The sequence below is a fragment of the Pagrus major genome, chromosome 6, assembly GCF_040436345.1.
Source record: "Pagrus major chromosome 6, Pma_NU_1.0".
Lineage (NCBI taxonomy): Eukaryota > Metazoa > Chordata > Actinopteri > Spariformes > Sparidae > Pagrus > Pagrus major.
The window spans coordinates 8,664,066-8,681,933 of record NC_133220.1 but is presented as its reverse complement, the minus strand read 5'-3'; the positions used below and the strand labels follow the sequence as shown (position 1 = coordinate 8,681,933).

General features: G+C 41.4%; 1 protein-coding gene across 1 annotated transcript in view; it reads right to left on the bottom strand.

Moving 5' to 3' along the window:
• The window catches only part of arhgef10la (Rho guanine nucleotide exchange factor (GEF) 10-like a), a 120,199-nt gene that overhangs the window by 40,532 nt on the left and 61,799 nt on the right, over nucleotides 1-17,868 (bottom strand). Inside the window, exon 20 of the mRNA XM_073468882.1 lies at nucleotides 6,940-7,061. Within this exon, the coding sequence (XP_073324983.1) occupies nucleotides 6,940-7,061 (122 nt within the window). The remainder of the gene's footprint in view (nucleotides 1-6,939; nucleotides 7,062-17,868) is intronic.

Genomic DNA, 17,868 nt, shown 5'->3' with positions numbered 1-17,868 from the left:
TTTGTGTGTTATGCAATCTTTTGTTAAAACGGATTTCCTAAAATTGGTGATCGAAAAAAATATTGTTCAGGAACCAGCTTTGAAGTCAAAGTATCGATATTGACTTTTTTTTAACAACGCCACATCAGATTCTGCCTCAATTCCTGAAAACTTCCTGAAAACTTGTTTGATGTTTGATGAGGATCTATTGCTATGAAAGGAAGTCTCCAAAATCTAAAATGCCAGCCGTGCAACAGAAATCAAACATTGTGAAAAAACTCCTTTCTATAAACTCATACTTTGTGGATTTAAATCGAAGCAAAGTAGAAAACATGTCCCCTAAATTAAGAAGCTGGTGGGTAGCCTCTAATGGCACACTGGCAAGAGATTTGAGCATCATTTGCGGAAATGATGATGGAGCCAAAACAGCCAAATGGTAGAAACAGAGCATAGCACAGTCAGCAGTGCTGGTCATCATCACGATTCATTTGACCCTGATAGTCACAGAAAAGCCTTCATGCTGTAGATTATCCAAACTCTCTAGTAAGCAAAGAAAACTAATCTTGATGAGGACAGGGTCTGAGAGAGAACTGCGTGCACTCTCCAAACAGTCTCAAGCACATGCACCATCCCGCTGTTTGTGTTTTTCTGTTTGCCAGAAGGATATTACTGCAGAGTTAGAAAGGGAGCTGCTACACCCCGGTGGATTCGTGGTAAGAACGAGCTTTTAATCCATGCTATTGCGTCTATTCTCGACAAATCAGAGAGGTGGCTGATATCTGCTACTCTGAAAGGTAGCGAACGACCTTCAAGAAAAACAAAGGGAGAAGCATTGCGTAAGGTGTAAACTTGATGACTTTGCCTCAAAAAAAATTAGAATAAAAATACTGGCTGGAGGAGGGAGAGGAAATAAATCATCAAGGTGTTGCATCAGGAGAAGGCCACCTTTTCACACTGTCCTTTTACCATTTAATCCATATTTCATCAGATATATCTCATCTGTATTGTTGCCCTTCCTTCATCTTTGCTGTAAGAGCTTTGAGTCGTTATGTTCCGTAAATCAGTCACTCAGCAGACTACTATGAATGCAGCGTTTGGCACTCAAACCAGCTAATTTTCTGTACATGCGCTCACTTTCATGTGGCGGCTGAATGCACAGTGAGGTTCTCTTATCACTCCATCAGCAGGGAAGATGGATGGCACAGCGAACGAGGGGGACATGCACAACATGACCCCGACAGCCCCCGCTAGTCCAGTAAACAAGCACAGACCCCAGAGTGATTTCACCAGATGACAAAGACAGAAATGACCTATAACGTGTTTAATGGATTTTAAGAACGAATCACAGCCACTCCAAAAATGGGGAAAAAAAAGACCTCCCTAAGTACATAAATAAATAATTATGGTGATCTGTGTGATCTGTGTAAACTTCCTGAGTGTATTAGGCTGAGATGTGGCCAGGCTTTGCGGTTTTTCTGAGCTGAGACACAGAAGCTAATCCTCTCAGAAAAAGAGAAAGGAAGCTAACCCTGATGCAGCCCAAACCCTTTTCCAGTTTGTCATTCCGCACTTCAAAGCATACATGATGAAATCCCCCAAGGTATTATAAGAGCTCTGGCATAGCAGCCATCCTCAACCCTGTCCTAGCCTAATGCCTCATAAACTGGAGTCTGGAAACATGTTCCTTTACTATTTCAAAAGTCTTTGTAGCCTCGGATCTTTAAGAACCTTTTAGAGTTGCAGAGGAAGAGGTGCTTTCCTACTGGAGGAGATATGAGGCGTTTGTGAATCATTATGCGGCCAAGGGATTCCTGTCCCCCTCACTGTAAAATACAGCACGTACAGTATGCACATGCACCTCTTTGAGACTGTTTAGATCGGGGACAGAACCCCCGCATTGATCTTCTTCTTCGTATTGCTGAATGAACACTTTTAAAGAAATATAGCACACAGGAAAATATGTGTCCTAGACAGAGAGAGGCACATAATTTAAGCCCTTCAGTTCCCAATGCACTAGGTGACGCCATCAAATGTTGTTTTACAGCTTGCTCAGCTGTCAGGTTATTGGGTTTCATAAATACATCCATTACTGGTCTCCAGGCTTCAGACTAACACAGCCACAGAACTGAGAGAAACAGCTGAGACTCTGTTAGGCTCATACAGTCAAACAGGGAGATGAAAGAAACAGTGGATGCTGTTGAGTTCTAGATAACTGCATTGTCTGCAGTTTCAATCCAAGATGACAAAACGCCTAGAGCTTTTAGTGGAAAAAGTAAATATTATTCTTCTATTTTTCTACTATGGACAGTGAGTTGACATACAAAATACAATACCGGGTGTTTAATTTAGGTCTGCAACTAACTACTTATACATAAGTTTCTGCAAACCAGGGATATGTTTTAAGTTTCACGGCTTCATATATAAGATGTCAAAATGTCTACAGTGTGTCACATGATGTTAAATTACATGTATTCGAGCTGACTTTCATGTCAGGAGGGCGACGGTGTGTTTGTGGCGTGACGGCTAGTCGAGATGGCAAGCAAGAGACCACTGATTTAACATTTGTACGCACAAGATCATTGGATGTTTTTGAGGAGATGTCGGGACATTTAACAGTCATGTTAGTGGCAACAGAGCCACCTAAGCCAAATTATGATCTTTTCCTCACTCTAGAAAGTGAAAAAAGTATTTCACACTCCACACGCAGTTTTCTTTAATTAGATAATGTTTCAGCCCTCTGGCCTTCGTCAAGATCAAAATTCATGATTTCCTTTTCTCACCAACTGGTTTTTGTGCTGAAGCCTAACAGACAATAAGCACAGCTTTGTCACGATATGAAAACGAAAATGAAGAACCTCAAAGTTTAAACATGTCGAATGTAAAGTTTCAACATATCCCTGGTTAGTAGAAATGCGCATTGTCAAAATTAAGTAAGTAGGGTTGCAACGGCGTGAGATTCTTACGGTACAATAGCAAACCTAGTAGTCGGAGTAGAAGTTACAGTGGCCCTTAACAGAACTAAACCAGAGGGTTTTTTTTGGTTAAACATATACTTTATTATAATGTCACAAAATGCCATGTCCTGACAGATATGAAACTTGCTTGAATCTTTAAATAAATATATTTTTACGCCACTAATATAGTAGAATTCAATACCGCATATAAGCAAATGCACACATAATGATAACCGACAGATTTCATAACACTGTACACCTTAAAACTGGTATATCGCTGCAACCCTAGTTAGTCTATAAAACATCCATCACAGATGAGCAGAGCCCAAGGTGACAAAACCCAAATGTATTAATTTGAATTTTTATAACCCAGTAAATTAAAGATATGTGGAGTTAATGTTTGTCGTTTATCCTTGAGGAAATATTTTAAACGGTTGTCCAGTGATCGAAATGGTTAAAACGTTTCAGTCAATGATTCAGTCAAATTCTGAGCAATTAAAGGCATCAATCCTGCTCACATCAACATCATGCGACATCAACATGCCACTTGTGCAGAAAATGGTATTTATCGTTTCCATTTCACAGCTGACTTTACTGTATAGAGATACGGTTCAGCTGTTACCCTTTCTGCTATAGTATCCCCTATTAATCCCTTAACCCAACTACCTCACACCCTCCCTTTGGGCCACCTGCCAAACTTGCTCTGTTTCATCTTTCAGGATGGCAGAGAGGGCACCGTAAAGGAGCGTGCACGGACTCTTTAAACACAAGGACCATCAGAATGTGGTTTGTCTATTCACCAAGATAGCACCTGATTCTGTGAGTGTGTGTGTGTGTGGCAGAGAGAGAGAGAGAGAGAGAGAAAGAGAGAGCGGGGGAGAAAGTGAAAGAGATAAATTGAGAGGACTCAGTCTGCCCCCGCTGTTCTCACTCAGCAGACTTGTGATAAGGTTTATCTCCGGTGCCTAACGAGTTCGCCCAGTAGCCCTCCACAGCTCCCACCGAGTGGACCGGGGCGCACAGAGCGGCACGCAGCCAGCAGTGGGTTGAGCTCCCTTAGGTGACCTGTGCGTGTTGTTCATGCTACGCTGCTTTAGAACTTTATTTTCTGCAGGAAATGGCTTCGGCCCCTTCGGCCACATCTCTTTTAATCTGGGATTTCTTTTTTTGCCTCCTTTTCTTCATCCTTTCTACTCACTGTAACTCAGACTGCCAAGAGAAGCTGCAAGAGCTGGAGAAAGAGATGCTGCGGAGCTTTGGCACAGAGAGGCGTGTGTGTCCCAAAGGCAGTGGCTGAGGCGAAGATGGAGACACAGAGAGGGAGAGGGGGGCTGCTGCTGAGTTAAGCCCCTAATCACAGTCTGCTCTGCATGAAGGACTTAAAGTCACTCTATTTAATGCTACCTTCTCTTTAGTCAAAAAAGGGAAAGAAATACTACTGCTTACCTCTTCAGCTTTCTGATACCCAGGCCCCCATTCCTATCAAATACCCATTTTTGTGATGCACAGAAATTCCCAACTGCAGTATATAGTCAAACAAATACGGAGAAATATGCAACTAAAGCACATACATATAAGCAGGAAAACACACATGGACACACAGCAATGCAAGCCAAACATTTCCCCTTGCCACAATCTCACATTAGCCATAATAACAAGAGCGACTATCACAGCTCTTTACAGCAAAGTCACATGATGAGTTTCCAGAAGACAAAAAAGCCAAACAATTTCGTGGTAGACCACATCCCTCACTGACATGGCCGCCATGCCCTTCACTGGCGGGCTCAGGTGCTTCATTTGTTTGGAGAATATGAGGAGACCCTCAGAGACTGCAAGGTCCCACTGGCTCAAAATATATTAATTGACTTGGCTCCACTTCCAGCCAGGTGTAACACACTTTTGCAGAATACTCCAGAACGTCTGCAAAGTCTTTTGGGAAATACCCCGCCCCCCCACCGGCCCTGCCCACCGTGTCAAAGCTACAATTTCCGCACTTCCAGCTGCTGTTTTTTTCGACTCACCTTCCTCTCTCGACCGCATGGCTAACAGACTATGAGTTGGTGTATGGGTCTTAATCTAATGTTGGAACATTGATTTATGCTTGGGTGTCCTACACCCATTAAGATAATTGCATGATCACTTTATAACATCCTCCCCTGGTGGCCATGGTAATTTGGCTACCCCCATCACACACCTTGCTCAGTAAGACCCGTAACCACATTATAGTGTTAGAAAATGTGCTCGGAAATATCATCTTTCAGCCCCTGCAAATTGATTTTGTACCATTTCCACTGACTTCTGAAACCCTTTTAGTCTATCCCTCACCTGTGCTGACCATTTGATCTATTGGAGGCTTCTAGGTCTTAACAGCTTGTATTGATCGAAAGCCTTCAGCCAGCATCTTGAGGGGGTGCTCTCATGTCACCTTGTAATTCCACTAGTGTAGGTATTTTTGAGTGAGATCATCACTGAGACAATGTATTTTTAGCTGTTAGGGCGAAGCAAGCGGGCTTTGATAGCTTTGAATGGGAAAGGACTGTGTTAAATGGCACTTTGATCCCTTTCAACCAAAGCGTCATTAAAATAAAGATTTCACCTCCACTATGGACTAATGGCCCCTTCAGAGGAGAAGTTATCGTCAGTGAAAGTCAAATTGCTTTGACAGATTAATCCAAAAGGAGGCACTTTGCCTCCTGAGTATAAACACTGCCAGTTTATAAACAATGAACACGTCAAATCTTAGCAGTTTGAGTACAGATAATGAGCTCAGTGAGACGCAATTATCTGAAACCTTAAACTGACAGCAACAGGAAGATTATCCAATTGAAAATGTCATCCATTTGTTTATTCTTAAATACTTCACCGGTTATTATTAGTGATATATTACTTTTAATGTTGTGCATACATCTGAAGGACACTGATCATAGCGAGAGTACTGAGAGGCAGAATTCCTTCAAACGGTTATACCGAATCCTTCAGTAGTGCTTCAACACTGAAAGGCACACTATCAGTCATGAGTCAACGTACAGTTTATTTTATGTTTACATTTTTTATATATAAATTTATCTTGATTATTTGCAGTCGGTGTTTGGTTTTGCATTCAATTTATTACGCGTTGGTTTTCTTCTAAGCTGGGACCAGATAGTGTTTTGAACTTGTCAACTACACCGTAAATGTAAAAAAATTGACTTCACTTCAAAAAGGTCAGGAATCTGATTACAGTGTATAAGAGGTGTTGCCATACCAGTTACGGTGAGATATGTACCCCTAAAATTTCTTACAAGTTAATCAGCAGGATTACTTTCTGCTATAACAAATGTACATGATTTTTGAATTAAGGTGATTAAGTATTTTACTTGCTGCATTATTTACAAACATTCCTTCCTAGTTGTTTTTTATATAAGTGGTTTCTCTATTGAATTTACAGAAGAATTACTGTATTAGAATATATAACAACATTGCAACTCCGCGATACAAATGATATACTCTGATTGCCTTGAATGTATCCATATGGCCAAACCTAGGCCCAGGTATATAGAAGAAAATGGAAAAAAATAAAAATAAAATAAGGCAAGTGCTGCAGGATTAAGAAATGGATTGATGCAGCGATGAAGTATCAGGTGACTGTCCACGTTACTTGCAAAGAAAGTCCATGGTACCTGTAGGCTGAAGGTCTGAGGCACTCTGATATAGTTAAAAATCATTTATTAAGGCATGTCCATTAATTCAATAAAGGATTTTTTTCTTTGCAAGTAGGCTGAACAGTAACTGTATTTCCTATTAGCGCTAGGCCCAGGTATAGTCTTCTGGTGTTTACTGACATATACAGTAAACTATACTAGCTGTTTTGCATTGATCATCTATAGTGAATGAGTCCTTTAACGTCTCCCTTCTTATGTGAGAGAGTGTCTGTGAAGTGTGAGGAGTAAAAAAAGAAGCTAGTGCTTTTTAAGTATTGCACTGATTTCATCAAGAAATGCTCATGTAACGGTCGCGGCTTATTTACCTTTCTCTCAGGTGACTTCGTGGCAAAGACAGGCATGTGACTGGCGAGCAGCGGACACCAAAGCGGGGCCATCGTCTTTCCTTCGTCCTCTCCCCATAACCATCCTGGTGAGTTCTCCTCTCCTGATAGAAAAAAAAAAAAAAAGAGAGACTTGTTTGAGTGTTTTTCTAAAAGGTGGGTGCTGACCTAATGTCGCTGTGGTTTATCAACTTGTTTTGCTGTTGTGCTTATTGACAGCCTGCATCTCACCCCCACAGTTGAGCCCAGCTGTAAACTCTCCTTCAAGCTATGTCAAAACCATGCAAATTAATCAGAAATACATTTCACCACCTCAGGTATGTAATTTGAATGGTGTTATTAGCATGAGAATGTTATAATCAGCCAGAGGCTTATTCCCTGTTGTAGGAGGGGAGGCCAGGTAGCCTACTGCCAACACAGGGTCTCAACAGTGATTAAACCCGCACTTAATCAGCAGTGAGAGTCAGTCCCAGCAGGAAAAATGCTTGAGTTATAATAATGGATTTGCCTGGTGTATGCGCCATCTCGGCACTCACATCTCTGAGCCTTACAACAGGTGCACCTCTGACAAGGCGCCGGGCAAATCTGCCAAAGTGCTCCCATTATGCAATTTTGTAATCATAAATTTCAATTTACAGAAACTAAATTGTGCATGAAATTTAACAGCTTGCTAAAATTTGCTTCCTGGTTTGTTTGCATATGTTACGTTGGAATAAGCAACACTTTATATGTGTAGTTTTCCTCCAAGGCAAAATACATCAGACTGACTAGCTGAAGTGGATTGAAGGGTTTGTTTGTTAGAGTACTTTTTGCTCCCTCTTTCTGTAGCAAACAGGGATGGGTGCAATTAAGGCCCAGTTATATGAGCTTGCACTGACACACAGCAGCAAGGTTGGAACATTTTATATGTCTGTTTTGGCCACAAAGATACTTCACTGATGCCTGATATTACCCTTTTTCCATTACCTACTCACCCCTCTAAAGAGAAATGGGGAAAAAAGGTATAACCTTGTGTTTTAAAAAAAAGATATACATTTTACTCTTAAGTGCACCCTCAAGCATGAATGCATCTGAATGAAATGTTTAGAACAAACAAAACATGTTTATACGGAGCAAGAAGCTGTGAAAATGATGAAGGACGGGAATGAATAGCTTTGGAGTGTGTTGTGTCTTTACATAAATCACTGGCTTTTGCACTGCATCTGTGTCGGTTTTTCATATTTTGTCTTTTGATCTTTTGAGCACTGCGACAAAGAGTTTCATTCACACACATTGTTTTCCCACCAGGAGACAAATCTGCATGGATACATACCTCCAGGGTCAAGAAATGTCTTAATAAACGTGAAATGTGTACGTTGTAGTGGACAGATTTCATGTCATTTTGCGAAAATACTGACAATAGAGGGTAAATTACATGTTTCAAATTATGCTTCATGTATATAAACTGAAATAAACTGTCAGTTTACGTTTTTCACAAGTCATTTTTTAAGGAAACCTTAATCTGATGATGCTTTATATCAAAGATACAAGATATTGCTAATTTTTTGTATAGTTTTGACCTCTTGTACATCCAAAGTGACTGCTTTGAACAAGGTGACTGCGACGAATGGGCTAGATAATTATAATTAGAGTTTAAATCATTCAGTCATTTATATTTACAGTCATCTCAAGTTGTAGAGTGTTCTTTAATAATTCATTTTTTCAGGTGGGGGGGGTTTGTCTGCGGGCTGTCTATCCCTCAGCGAGCCCCTGCCAGGATACAAAGAGGTGTGAGGTCACATATTAAAAGACTTTAATTGAGGGCAGATTGCCGCGGGGTGGGGCAGCAGGTCCAGTGGTTTCCTCTACCCCAGAGTAATCATCAACTTTCTTCAGCTAATTATTAGATTAGCATAAATAATGTTCGGTCTTGGTATGCTGGCTTCTCCTGCTGAATTTGTCAGTCAGTAAAAATGGATCTGGATACTGATTTAAGAGACGGACCGGGATACATGGAGAAGGACAGAGAGAGAAAGTGAATGTGAGAGAACACAAATTAGCCTTAACCTTCAGTCTTTGCCACGGCGTAATGATGATGAATAACGGTGAACAAATGACAAGCACAGACTTAAATTGAAAACGGCACCAAAAAACCGACACGGAGGCCACTCGACTCTACAGGCACACACACACACCCACCCACCCACACACACGCACACGACTACACACACATTTCGACTTCTTCATTTACAATATAATTCCAACCTAAACACATGAAAACATAACACTCCTACACTGCATTCCCGCCTCGGTTTGTTTTGTTTTTGTCTGGCTGGTCACAAATTGTAGAAAATAACCCTAAAAATATCTTAATATTTATTTCATTTAGTCAAGTTTTAGGGTCAAAGTCACTATAATACATCATTCTTTAATTCTAGAAAATGAAAGACAGGAGAGAAAACTGTACATGTTTTATTCTTTGTCTCTCCTGTTACACTGTCCTCTGATTTCTGCCTATTCACATCATATTGAATTTACCATAAATAGGACTTACCGACTAAAAGATTGAAAAAAAGCTTCATGTCAGCCCCCTAATGGTAATTACAAGTAGGGGCCTGGGACATGGGATTTACTGTGGCTCCCAATATATACCAATTAGTGTCAAAAAGCGGAAGTTTGTCGACACAGGCAGCAGGCTGCAGCCAAGCCACTAATGCCGGCAAGTCGGATAAAATAAAAATCAAAACCATAAGTTATATTTCTGGCAATACAATGAACTGGTTATTTTGCATGTCGGCCGTCAATTAGTCAAATGAAAAAGGCTTGGAGTATGAATTTCCACATACAGAGGACTGCAAAACGTACTCCGGATGATGAGGCCTAGTTCTGCCAAGAAAGCAGTGATATGACACACACACACACACAAACACACACCTACATAAATAACAGTCTTCACTGCCTGCAGTGTGGCATATAGTCCTAATTTCATTCATAAGTACCTGTTTCAATATAAAGTCCGCCTGCAGGAAAACAGCAAAGCAAAATAAACAATATGCACATATTTTCAGCGTGTAGATAAACATCTTTAACGGATAAAAAACAAACGTGATAGAGCTTCATGACAGAAGAGCTGGAGAAAATTAAATCTGAACACTTGCCGAGACATTTTGACAAAGTAGATTCCCTAAAAACAGAACAACAGCACAGATAATATATTCTCCACGTCTCTACACCCTCATACAAAAACATTGTCAGGAGACAATCACAAAATATTCAGATTTCACAGAATTAAAAAACATTTTCCACAAGTGTCTGTTCTTAAAATTGCTTCAGGCTGGTGTCAAAGGTAACAGGTGACTGTATCTTCACTGAAGCAATCTATAAGTCGTTTATACTGCATTAAATTGACAAACAGGAGGCACAAGGCAACAGTGAAGTCTGGTTCCCACACTTTTTAACATTTATAACAGTGAGTTGTACCAGAAACAGGACTCATGTTCATCACCTGAGTTCACTGTAGACCTGGGGACAACCTTATCATATTATTCTCTACAGCAAAACAAGTGTGCTGCAAACAGCTGAAGAGAGTAACAGAAAACATGCAGGAGTCAGAAATGTCATTTCACTGTTAAAGGTCAAACGATCACACACACACACACACACAAACACACACACCTGGCTGGACCATGAGCTCACCTGGGAAGTTTCACTTGAGCCTGATTGAACAGACGTGCAGACTTGCAGTGAGGTTCAGATTGCAACCAACCGAATACATCTCATCTCACCTTCCCCTTCCAAGGGCAGTGACTAAAAACGAGAAAGGCCCTCACTAGTTTGTCCATTCTGGTCCACTGCAGAGACACGGCTGTACAAAATTCATTCGGAGGTATTGACAACACATTTCTTAAGCCCTCTCCACACGTACACAGGTACTTCTTAAAGCTTTTTCTATGTGTTTTGATCCTTCGTACACACGTACGAATCACTTTAGGTGGCTGAAAACAGACTTTTTCAAAAGAGAATTCCTTCCAGGGTGAATCTCTGTTGTTTACGTCTGGAAGGGCAGAAACAGAGATTTTTGGAAACAATGACTCAGACACACATTTGTAGGGTGACGGAATGGATGTTATGTTGTGTAACGTTATATTTAGAAAGACACAAACAGACATTGATAATACAATAGACAAACCCGGGTGCTTACAATGTTTTGCTGACAGGTTGTCCTTGAAGAGTCTGTGAAGAGCAGTCACTGCCTCGTTCAAGGTATTTTCTGTAGCTAAGCAGCTGACCAGAGTTTACAATCTGCTTACTGTTTCAAATGGCACACATATGCCTTATGTATGTGACTGGCCATGGGATATGGCGTGTTTTATGGACGGAGCTCATTTCTGAAACGGTGCTTGAACGCTCAACTGGACGGATATTTTCTTTTTATTTCCAAAAATACCTGCGTATGTGTGGACTACGGCTTAGTTTCAGGTGATTACACACGAATGAAAACATAATTATGAATATTATTCCCCCTAAATCCTCCACGCCGGACCTCTAAAATGCTTAACAGTCCCCCATGATAGTATTGCAATTTACCTGAACAAACAGTGAGTCCAGTTGGTACTTATCTGAGTCAAGTTCTGCATCCATGTCCACCACAATTTAAGGTCTTCTTACAGTCAAAGCTACATTTTTTGATAGCAATTTAACATTTATGGCTCTTTATAGTCATATTTAGAACATCATGGCAACATCACTTTTAATGTTTTGACAACAAAATGATCCACTTTGCTGCAATTTATTCGTCTACAGTGTAAATTAGAGGCAATCGCTATCAATAATGACATTCCACAAGCTAAAGGTTAAAGTCAGGTCTATCTGCTGTGTACTCAGGCTCAGCTACTGTACAATAACTAAATATAACAACATCATCTGTGAAGGTGTAGGGTCGGAATACTAAGTAGGGAGGTTCAGTTTCTCAATTTCTTTATTCCAATCATGCTTTTGTTTCAAGTCTTCTGCTGATGAAGATTAATTTGCAGAGCATGGCGCTCTATCAACCCCAGTGACACAAAGGGCAAAGATATAAACTAATTAAATACACCAGTGCAATTGATATTTCCCATGGATCAATGCGAGTGTGGGATCTGTTAATTAAATCTGTGATAATGTTTACTTATCATAAACATTTCCCATGTTTGAGCACAGAGAGATAGGGCGATAATCTTAGCTGTCTGACAGATTAATTTTCGGGCTGAGGGAAAAATCCTTCCAGCACATACGGAGCGAACGTCTTTTTTCTGAGAGTGGGAGGCTTCTATTGAATGTTTATATTAAAAAATGTTATTAAAAGGGAATCTTTCCGGCTTCTTTGTTGAACAGACATACGTTAACAGCACAAAACCAAACAGACAACAGTAACACATGTGGTATAGCTCGTGTTTCTTTGAACAGATGCAAAGAAATCCGTTACCACAGCAACCAAGCAATCTGAATCCCTGGGCTAATGAAAGTAAAGCCCTCGCAGTCTGCCCTGGAGCCCGTGCAGCAGGGTGAATTTTGCATTCTCCCGTCGCTCATCTCCTGTGCGGTATACATCGGCATGGCACAGGTTATCACACAGTGGATTAAGAAGGCGTGTCAGAGTGTGTGCCAGAACCTCCAAGCCGCACTCCACTCATCTATTGATCCGCGTGCGAGGGAAAAAGCGAGAGACCGACACACTTAGCAGTGTAACCACAGGCATCAGCCCCCTGCCTGCCCTCTGTTCCCTGCAGTGGGACTGATTGCTTGTCTCAATCATCCTTTCACCCCCCTCCCTCGCAAACCACTCCCGTTCTCCCCCTTTTACACACACACATAAACACACACTCCCACACACCCTCAACATCTTCCTCACTTTGCCCACATTCATTCCTCTGCTTCTGTCTCCGAAGCCTCAGCAGCAATCTCTCATGATTTGACGGTTTCTTGTTCTTCTTGTGAGGGCCATCAAAGTCTGCAGCCTTAACCCTGTCTGAAAGGGCTGGGACTGCATGGTAGGAAGCAATTAATTCTGCAGTGAGAAAGTCCATTAATTAGGCAATGCTTCTGGCTATTTCACGAAGACCCTTCAGAAACAGTGGGGCCACTCAGAGGCATAAAAGATGCAGTGGAACACCAGGTTATTAATGGACCCCGGGGCTCCTGGTGCAGCACCACCATGGGGTAATTCTCACTTTCTATTTCAAGGCCTCATAACTACACCACATGCACTCACAAAGTGACAAATGCTGTTTACTGGAAATGTGTCTCATTGAGCTTGGCTGCCATATTATATCATGTATAGCCTGACTACCAGAGCAGCTGCAACACTACCTTCTCCAGTTGAACCTTTTTAAAAGGCCACCACAAAATATGGGCTGCAAAACTTTATGGAAATGCTCAGAGTGCGAACAGGTACGGAGAACACATCATAGCATTAACAAGGCATTGTTAATAGGCAATACTGATTTAATGCTGATTTAATACAGCACTCAGGAGTGTCTCTGGAAGCCACTGATATTCACACATGGCGCAGGCAAGGCAACAGCAGTGGGATACTGTTGTGCTTCCTCTAAATGGAGGTAACAGGATAAACACTGGTGTGACGATGGGTCTGGGAAAATGGGTTTTGTGATGTCTAATCACTCACTAAATCATGCATGAGAACATTAGCTGTTTGTGGTGTCCACCATTGAGGAACATTTCAGAGCGCGGCACCCATTTCAAACTAAACAAGCTCATGGTTCGGCGCGTTTGAAATGCTGATTCAACTGTAGGTCTCCCCTGAGCACAGGGCAGGCCTGCCTCCGCCCGCAATGACGAGGAAGCCTCGGTGACAATACACCATCCGTGAAATTAAATCAACAACTCGCTTATTGTAATTACATTTGGTTAAATGGGAAGGCAAAGTGTGGGTGTAATACAATTAACATGTAATTGTCATCATGACCAGGTTGGTGCTGATCTATTTCCCCATGGGATCCGATGAAATCCATCAACCCGCCCTCATCTCTACCATTTATTTTTAAATGAGCGACTCGACGAGTACCAGCACGTCACAGAGCTGCTGTGCATGTGTGGTCCTGACTTTCATACGGGATCTACTGTAGACGCAGCAGCCTATAACTTGGGATTATGTAGATCTTTATGTCTTTAAAAATCACAGCTCAGTTATTCACATATTCTAATATGTTAATGTCACATTTTAAATATGAGAGAACTTACAAAATGATTCATCTCGATGTTAAACATTTAAGACTAGATTGTGACAGACAGGGCAAAACATATTACATTCATCACGCAGTTAATTTACATTCTGTAATTTAAATGTGCTGGTAATTAAAAAACAATGACATAGTTGCATTTTCACATTAAAAAGTGGAAAAGTTAAAGCCAAATGCATATTACTCTCAAACCTCTCAATTCATTTTCGATTTTCCAAGAGGTGTTATCAACTGCCGCAGAGCAAAATGCCTCCGGCTCCAATTTGACAGAACAAAAACAATCAGAGCAACGACGTGTGACAAAGCGCTGAGTGACACATGCAACTTCGGGTGGATCTCCGTCGTTCTTCTAGCAGGAAGAAAATCGGCGGCCTGGTCAGAAACGTTCTCAAATTACAGCTAAATAGAATATGAGAATCTGTCTCTGTTTCATTGGATCAGTACTGCCGAGCTCATACTGTATTACTATGCAAAGCAACACATTATCACTGAGGGGAGAAATGTTATCACTTATTTTGAGAGTGAAAATAACAATTTAGGGGAATTTTTAGGGGAAATTTCATATTTAGGCAGCTAAATGTTTTGATTCAACCTCATCCTTCAAGCTACTTTTAATTTCAAGTGATTGTTACTGTGGGTCTCTTAAACTTGTAACAAACAAAAAATTTTAAAAAATCAGCTAAAATTTACTCAGCATAATTTTGTCTGAAGAAGTCACCAACGCCCAAAGTCTTCTGTGAGCAAAATTATTATTTTATAAAATTTTTTCCATATTCTCTCTATATTTTAGTTTGAACTGTCTGAACTGGTTTGACTGATCATTTGTCCATTTCTCTTTGAAATAAAGAAAAACAAAACAAAACAAAAAAACTGATCAGCACTGCCCAGTTTAACAGTTCGATCTGAGTTTCGTCAAACCTGCTGATTGGACGAACCTACAACCAACCAGAGCAGCCAAATTGTGACGTGTGATCGTTCAAATCTGTGACGCTGCTCCACCGGTCATCACATCAAACCCGCTCTATATTAGATAAATGGTTATGTTTGGCCCAGCACAAATCAGGGCAGAGGGAAAACTGTTTGAATGGAGGGTGGCCAGAAGCATCTGCCAGAGCAAATGAAACATGAGCTCGCCAATGTGTCTGGTTCCAGGGTAGGAAGGTAAAGAAAACGTGGTGGATGTTCCTGACAGTCTGCATTCAGTCCACACTTTTTTCATACACACATAACTTTTGTGTCCTCACCTTGACTAAATTCCCCGCTCCTATTAGCATCCACAATAAACATTTCCACTAACCTCAGTTTGTGAGGCTACTTGAGATCGCAATAAAGGATTGACGTCGTTTGGGCTGTCAACTATGAATACATATATGAATTCCTGTAAGCCATTCATGAGGAAGGTAAAAGTGAAAGGGCCTTTGACGATTGCCTTGAAAAAAGAAAAAGCAGTGCAATAGAGCACAACCTTCTTTTTCTTTCTTTGCGAATCAAAGTTGCATTCCAATCAGTACTATCTCCGTTTAGTTAGCTGCAGCAATACGTGACACATAATATATAATTATGTGTCAGGTATTGCTGCAGATTTATAATCGTCATCTGAAGAGCAGAACACTGTCAAGAAGTTTAAAGTCTCATGTGTATATCAGTGTGCGAAAACATACAAAGCTTACTAGAAATTCTCATCTTTGTAAATAAATGATCAGGCGTAAAGAAAGCACCGTAAAATTGTATCAACACTTGCAGTCAATCATTTCAATAAAGGACTCATAATAAAGATGGTCTTTTTTTTCCCTCTGTGCAGCTTCTCTGCACAAATCTGAGTTTTGAGCTTGATATATATAAAAAAAAACATCTAATTGTTTAATGTCTTGACTGCAGTGGGGGTTTCTCTGTAATCTATCGCCTCCCCCTTTATTCCACATGCCCTAAGATCCCTGTTCTGTGCGTCTCTCTGGTTCTTATTTTATTTCATGTCTTTGCTCTGCTATTTTATTACTTTCCCTTGCACTTCGAAGCTTGTACTCCTTACACTTGGCTGCTTGTCATGCTGCTGATGGAAGGAATCGAAGCTTATTTTACTGTTGGTCTTATTGTAACTCCCTCTGGACAGCAGCGTTGGCTGAAGGCCTAAAACCTCACAGCCTTTAGATGTGTCAATTTCCCCTGATTGGTGGACGGATCTGAAACTTCTCTCTAAGTCAAAGAAAGGGAAAGATTTAACACGCAGGAGTATCATGTCCGCGACATTGCGCTCGAGGCTACAAGGCAGTAGGATAGCATGACAAAGACAGATTGGTGCTGACAGGTGTGCCATTACAGAGTCACTCAATATGAGTGTGAAAGCACTGAGCAATATTTCCATTTTGATAGCATTTTATCCCTTGTCTTCAGGGTGTTCAGGGTGTGTTTTCTGTAGGTGTAAGATCCTAAGAGGGCGAAAAAAATTCAATAAATGTTTATTTGATGTTTTCTTTCAAAGTGAATGCCAGGTAAAAAAAAGAATGACATACTTTCGACCCTCCTCTGTTCATTTTATCCTCCTCGGCTCGTACTTGAAATTCATGGTCTCCATAAACATTATTGCAGCTTGGCAGCTCCTGGTCCGTATGACAGCTACGGATAACTTGCATGATTTGGCTTTGAATATCACCCATGTCCGCACAGCAGCCACAGGGGAGGAGAGCTGCATGCTATAACTATGCCACTGTCCTCATCAGTACGCCTGCTGTGTTGCTGATAAAGGTGTGAGCAACAAGGGAAGGCTGGGGATGCTGCGCTTCACTGCAGCCACAGCATCCTTCGCGCTCAGCCTGATGTTTTTGATGCCACTCTGACACAAGCCATATATACAGCAAGCTCTACTGGAGAGTCTACAGATGTACTGTGTGCTTCATGCACACCCATACCCCCACTGTGAAAGGTAGGCCAGCAGCACAGGAGAAGAATCCAGTGTGTCCTTGTGTGTTCTTCCTTTTTTTTTTGTAATGTGCAAATATGGAGAACCTCAAGATGCAGAAAAATAGAAAACTTCTGTGAAATGAAAACCTCTTGACCTGCACCAAACCTGTGTTATTGATCGTCTCAGGGCTATGCTTAGGCTTCAAAAAATTGAAAAATATATCTCAGTCATCGGCGGTATCTCAGCCCACTCTTCTGTACAAGACATTTAATGGAGTGTCCTTTTATCTACCGATAACTTTGTCGGAAACCTTGAACGTGTCCATGCTGACGCTCACAGCAATGGCCGCTGGGATGTAAGAAGCCTCAACATTATGATTGGAGCAACGCACAAGTGCAGTGTTGAGAGACATACTGCATGCACAACAAGCCCAGAATAAAGTGTGTGTGACAAGGAAGAGCGCTCAAGGCGACGCAGGGAATAGGAAAGGATGGGTAAAGAGGACTGGGGTGGTGAGTGGGTTGAATATGCGTGCCATCATGGCCAAATAAGCAGATTAATGTCCTCAGTAGTCCCGTCTCTGTTTTTGCCACTGGATGACAGCACGCATTGATGAAGCCCAGAGAGGAAGACCTCCTATGCGACAGCGTGGTCGGACTGCATAGTAGGCTTAGGCCTGGGCAGAGGCGAGGCGAGGCGAGGCGAGGCGAGGGTTGGAGGAAAGAGGTTAGGAAGATAAAAAAGAACTGTGCTGCTCCCTGCTGGGGAGGGTCTGGCCATTCTTTTCCTTCATGA